Genomic DNA, 6,832 nt, shown 5'->3' with positions numbered 1-6,832 from the left:
GAATGTTGTTTTGTATGTAATCCATATTGAAGGCTGTGCTCTTTGATCTTCATCAGTAAATGTTTTAAGTCCTCTTCACTTTCAGCAAGCAAGGTTGTTATCATCTGCATATCACAGATTGTTAATGAGTCCTCCTCCAATCCTGATGCCATGTTTTTCTTCATAGAACCCAGCTTCTCGGATTATTTGCTCAGCAAACAGGTTGAATAAGTATGGCGAAAGAATACAACTTTGTTGCATACATACCATTCTTAATTTTAAAATATTCAATGTTCCCATGTTCTGTTCGAACAACTGCCTCTCTTGGCCCATGTACAGACTCCTTATGAGCATAATTAAGTGTTCTGGAATACTCAAACTTCGCAACGTAGTCCACAGCTTGTCATGATCCACACAATCGAAAGCCTCTGCGTAGTCAATAAAGCACAAGTAAACATCTTTCTGATATTCTCCGCTTTCAGCCAAGATCCATCGGATATCAGCAATGATATCCCTCATTCCACGGCCTCTTCTGAATCTGGCTTGAAGTTCTCGATCAATGTATGCTTGCAGCCGTTTCTGTATTACCTTTAGTAAAACTTTACTGGCATGGGATATCAGACAGATTGTCTGGTGATTTTATCATTCCATTGGGTCACCTCTCTTTGAAATGGGGACAAATACTAATCTCTTCCAATCAGTTGTCCAGATAGCTGTCTTTCAAATTTCTAGGCAGAGATGAGTGAGTGCCTCCTGTGCTGCCTCACTTTCTTGAAAGATTTCAATTTTTATTCCATCAATTCATGGTGCCTTGTTCCTTGCCAATTCCTTCAATGCACCTTGGACTTCCTCCTTCAGTATCATTGGCTCTTGATCATAAGCTACCTCTTAAAACAGTTGAACATTAACCATTGCCTTTTGATACAGTGACTCTCTGTATTCCTTCCGTATTCTCTTTATGCTTTCTGCATCATTCAATAATTTGCTCAGACAATCTTTCAATAATGAAAGTCGAGGCTTGAATTTTTCTTCAGTTTCCCAGTTTGAGAAACGCTGAGCGTGTTCTTCCTTTTTGGTGTTCTGATTCCAGATCCTTGAACCTTTTATTGTAATATTTGGCTTTATCTTCTCAAGATGATCTTTGAAATCTTCTGTTCAGCTCTTGGACCTCCTCATTTCTTCCATTTGCTTTAGCATTTCTATGCTGGAGAGCAAGTTTCAGTGTCTCTTCTGACATCCATTTTGACCTTTTCCTTCTTTCTTGTCTTTTTAATGACTTTTTGCTTTCTTCATGTATGATGTTCTTGATGTCATCCCACAACTCTTCTTGTCTTTGGTCTTTAGTGTTTAATGTATCAAATCTGTTCTTCAGATGATCTCTAAATTCAGGTGGAATATGTTCAAGGTCATATTTTGGCTCTCGTGGACTTGTTTTCATTTTCTTCAGCTTTAGTTTGAATTTGCATACGAGTAATTGATGGTCTGTTCCACATCTGCCTCTGGCCTTGTTTTCATTGATGATATGGAGCTTTTCCATCCTCTATTTCTGCAGATGTAGTCAATTTGATTTCTATGTATTCCATCCGGTGAGGTCCATGTGAACAGTCATGTCTTATGCTGTCTAAAGAAGGTATTTGAAATGAACAAATCAATTGTTGTTGTTGTTAAGTGCCTTCGAGTCGGAGCCGACCCATAGCGACCCAGCTTTGCAGTTTTCCAGCATCATTTCTACCACCAAGGCCATATTGTCCAACTATTGATCCTTCTTTGCTGCCCTTTGCATTCTTGATTGCATGTTTGATCAATTTCAGATTGAAGAAGCTGGTAGAATTCTTCTATTTCATCCTCACTGGCTTTAGTGGTTGGTGGGTAAATTTGAATAACAGTGGTAATAACAAAAAGATGGAGACAGCCTAACTGACCATCAGCAGAAGTATGGTTAAACTTTGGAGCATACATACAATGGAATACAATGCAACACTGAAGACTAGCAACAAATCTGTGAAACACCTCATAACATGGATGAACCTGGAGGGCATTATGCTGAGTGAAATTAGTCAATCAAAAAAGGGCAATATTGTATGAGACCACTGTTGTTAAAGTTAAAAGGTTTTCTTGATAAAAGAAACATTCTATGATGGTTACTAGGGGTGAGAGGAGAGGGAAATTATCCACTGTGTAAAAAAAGGGTAGATACATGTTAACTTGGGCTATGGGGAAGGCAAAATACAAGCGAGATGATGACACAAGAAAGATGAAGACAGTGAAAGACACGGTGAGGAGTGTAAGAGTTAAAGTGAATAGAGGTAAATACTGTTAACTGATGGTACATGGGAGGGACTGCATTGTAATGTGTCATTGTAATGACACAAAGTGTATGATTTCTTGAATGTAGGACTGATGATCTGTAAATCTTCACTCAGTTTCAAAACTTTAAAAGAAAAAAAAAATGGAATTTTTCCATGAACTTTTTAAAACCCACTCTTTATGTTAAAATAAGCAGTAACTTTTAATAATGTTTAAGAGAAATCTGAATATTTATTACTAAAACAAGAAATTAAAAAGGAACATAGATACACTTCCAAAGACATATAGCTAAACTTCACTGATCAAACATTATTACACAATGGACTATAAGCACAAAATCAATTTTCCAGTTAAAGTCATTCCATTCTTACAAGACTTAACTATTTTCCTTGGGAAAAAGTTTTTTCTTTGGATAAAAATACATTAAACTATTCCCTGATACCGTAAATAAAAATAAGTTCATGGTCTCTTTCTTGATGGCTCAAGGGTTACAATTGTTGTTGCTAGGTGCTGTTGAGTTGGTTTCAACTCATATCAATCCTATGTACAACAGAATGAAGCACTGCCCAATCCTACAACATCTTTCACCACTGTTGTTATGCTTGAGTCCATTGCTACTGCCAATGTGTCAATCCATCTCCTTGGGGGGTCCTTCTCTTTTTCACTGATCCTCTACTTTACCAAACATGACGATTTACTCTAGTGATTGGTTCCTCCTATAACATGTCCAAAGTATGAAAAACAGTCTCTTTTATGTTAAAACAGCAGTAAACATCCTGGTTTCTAAGAAGTATTCTTCCAATACAGATGTGTTTGTTCTTCTGGCAGTCCAACACCGTAATTCAAATGCCTCCGTTCTTCTCAGATATTCCTTATTCACTGTGCAACTTTCACATGCATTAAGTGGCAACTGAAAATACCATGGCTTGGGCCAGGTGCACCTTAGTCCTGAAACTGATACCTTCGTTCTTGAACACTTTAAAGAAGTGTTGTACAGTAGATTTTCCCAGTGAAACTTTGTCATCTGATTTCTGCTACTTCCATGAGTGTTGATGGTAGGTAGATACAAGCAAAATGAAGTCTGACAACTTCAATCTTTTCTCCACTTACCAGGATGTTATTTGTTTGTTCAGCTGTGATGATTTTTCTTTTCTTTATATGGAGGGGCAATCCGTACTCAAGGCTGTAGAATGTCATGTAAAGTGGTGGAGATAGAAGTTTGTGACTTCCATTCTTTTATAATTCTTGTGTTTATTTATTTTGATTCCTGTCATCTCCCTCATTATTAGGCTATTTTCTCTTCTAATGTGCTATTTCTAATACAGTTTGAAGCAGAATAAGTATATGGTGATCTGAGGTAAAACTGATTCTGCAGCATCTTTTTGGTTACTTAGAAGTTTAAGATAGTTAAAGTTATGAAGAAATAACCTCTAGATGAATAAGGCGTTACTAGAATTCTACTGAATTCCCAATCACGACAGAGAATTCCATAAACATAAATAGCATATTCATCAGCTTTGCCTCTAATCTCTGGGAATAATTAATAAGCTATCTGGGAGCCAGAGCCAAATACCCTACCTATATAAGGGCTACCATGTAGCACAATTGATAACCATGAAATGGCACATGAATACTCTAGAAGCTCAAGGGAGCTATCATTAAAGAGAGTTTGCTTGTGTCAGCCCAGCAGGGTAGAGAGGAAGCGGAGGTGGAGTTCATGAATAGAGCTTGCTCAAAAAATCAGTGTAGTAAGGCAAAAGAAATGCTATCAGGATTAATGGGTGAGTCCTCTTAAACATAGAGCCAGAGAGAAGCAGCACTGTCCAGCAAAACTAGTAAGTATCTGCTCATATCAAGTCTGAACGATTGCTATAAGTAAGGATCCAAGGGAAGTAAGACACTCGATAGAGCAAATGCATGAGTGTGTTGGGTGGCATAGGGATAAAGTATTCTGTGCACTTAAATTTCACCTTTTTTTTTCTTGTTCTTCTTTCTCTATTTTGTGGGATGCAACATATGTTGAAAAGAGATGGCAACATCTATTTAGGAGCTTGACAAACTCCACCATGGCATCCTCTTTTGACATGTTTCCCAGGGCTGCCCATTCTCTCCTATGAAGAATAATAAGAAAGTTACCTAACCTTCTTACTAGAATAAGAATTTGATTTAAATGAATATTTATCAATTATAACCAAAATGAATCTGATTCTACAATAAGCAAAAAGTTAAAAACTTCAAGCTTTTAAATGAACACATAGACTTAATAAACTAGAAGTATGCCACATAAAACCCAAGCTTATTTTTGTAAAGTACAAAGTCACCTGTAACTTCATTCCTCATAATTCCTTTAGTAGCAAAATGGTATCAAAGCTCTATTTTCCTCATGGTATATTTTAGTCTTAAATAAAATACTCAATGTGTTCTTTTGTCACAACTCTTTAACTAGACCAACGGCAATTACTATTTTTCTCTTCTGACCCAACAGAATTAATTACTATTTATTTTGAAAGGTTGTTTTTAAATATTATTTAGAAAGATTCAAATTAAGCTGTACTTGTGTTATGGTCATAATCAGATGAGTAAACATCTTCTAAAATACTTCATCATAAACATTTCCAAGCACAAAAGAAACTTTTGATGATTCCAGAAGCTTCAAATAAAAATATTTACTTCAGTCATTATTCTAAGCTAATGAACTAATTATTTACACTCCTTTCAGCATTATTCTCATTACATTCATTACACAACAAAGCATTGTTACCTCCTATCATTTCCCAACACATCAAAGAATCCAATCTCAGGGCAAGTGTCTGGATTATATGGACCCAAAAGAACCTGCTTGTACAGTGCCACGAGTTTTAGTTTTTCTTCATAAGTTGGATGAAATGCTTTTCCATCTTTTTCTATAAGAAAAAGAAACAAAAAGAAAACAATTAGAGCTGGAAAAATAACATAAATGTCAGCATTACACTCTTAACATATTATTGCTGTTTAATGCCATCGAGTCAGTTTTGTACATAGAGACCATGTACAGAATTTCCGAAGAGTGGCTGTTGGGTTTGAACTATAGACCTTGTGGTTAGCAATCCAATGCTTTTGCTACAGCATCACACCAGGAGAACTCTTGCCATAATGTTGTCATAAACTGCCTGTGCTGGATAAAAACACGATTACAAACTTCAATTAAGTCAATTTTTAGAGTTGGATTCTTAGACAGAAATCCTTTATACTGATTTATTTTTTTAAAAGAAGCAAAGTACTAATGTTAATGTTAAACACTTCATAGAAATTCATCAAACTGCAGTCAGACCTCGAGGAGTACATGGACAAATGGAATTAAAAGATACTGGATATTTTTTCAGGAACTTTTTGAAGCCTTCTTGTACGGTCACATTTTACACATATTAAGAGCAATGTAAAAATAAAACGTGTATAAACTTTGCAATTTGAATGAAAACCAAATTGCTCTGTAAACTTTCATTACATACAATAAAAACAGTTTTTTAAAAAAACAATGTGGCTCTTTCCATATCCTTTTTAAAATATAAATTTATATTAATTATTTTTAACATAATCATTCATAATAGATTGTACATACTTTGAAATGTATTCAAATCTTATCCATCCTATTGAAGCAGTATCATATACAGTGAAAGGAATTTTGGAACCAGTCAGATCTATATTTAAATCTCATATTAGACATTTCTTAACTAAGAAACTTAATGAATGTCCATCAATAAACAATGATTCAGCCTGCCCATTACTAAGGATTCCACTGCTATCTCACAGATAATAAGATATTATTCTTAACTACTGGAGTCCTGGTGCGGTGCTATTCGGCAAACACTTGGACTGAAAGATTGGTTTAGACTGAAAGGTTAGCGGTTAACAACAATAATATTAACTATCCTTTTTTCATACCAGGTTTGGCCTGTGCCAAGTTTTCATATGGGAAATTATTTGTGAAACCAGTTTTAACACACAACAATTTAACTAGCACCATATTCAAAAGCAGTATGAAATGAGCTACTGGTAAAATGAGAAATCCTTACAGAGCATACTTCTGTTTAATATTAGCATTAATTGTTGGTTAATTTCAATAATAACAAGAGACTACCAAATTTCAAACTTAAAGAAAAGACACAGCCTCCTGGAATCTAAGTCAAAAGAACTAGATGATGCTCTGTGACCACTACCAACCTTTCTGCCCAGGGGCACAATAGAATGGAAGTAAAATGTGTAACAAAGCTTACCTATTGGACTGACAGAGACTAGAGCTCTCTGGGCTACTCCCCCAAGGAAACTGTTGAACATGAAATTAAAGATCACTTTACAGGCAAATAATAGACTGGCTTATAAAATAAACAGTGACATCCATGAGTAAGGTGCTTCCATAAAGAATGTTATGAGGATAGAGAGAAACACTATAAACTGATGATATATGGTGGGGATAATAATCAATGTAATGAAACAAGCTATATGAATGGTTGAATGTGAAGCTGATGATGTGCCCTGTAAACTTTCACTCAATGCAAAATAAAAACAT

General features: G+C 35.5%; 1 protein-coding gene across 1 annotated transcript in view; it reads right to left on the bottom strand.

Moving 5' to 3' along the window:
- ACBD3 (acyl-CoA binding domain containing 3) overlaps positions 1-6,832 on the bottom strand; it is a 70,921-nt gene that overhangs the window by 35,433 nt on the left and 28,656 nt on the right. Inside the window, exons 2-3 of the mRNA XM_006871131.1 lie at positions 5,048-5,189; positions 4,257-4,397 (exon numbers count right to left, since the gene is read on the bottom strand). Of these exons, the coding sequence (XP_006871193.1) occupies positions 4,257-4,397; positions 5,048-5,189 (283 nt within the window). The remainder of the gene's footprint in view (positions 1-4,256; positions 4,398-5,047; positions 5,190-6,832) is intronic.

This window comes from Chrysochloris asiatica, unplaced genomic scaffold (genome assembly GCF_000296735.1).
Source record: "Chrysochloris asiatica unplaced genomic scaffold, ChrAsi1.0 scaffold00161, whole genome shotgun sequence".
NCBI classification, from domain to species: Eukaryota; Metazoa; Chordata; class Mammalia; order Afrosoricida; family Chrysochloridae; genus Chrysochloris; species Chrysochloris asiatica.
This window is presented reverse-complemented; position numbering and strand designations above follow the sequence as displayed.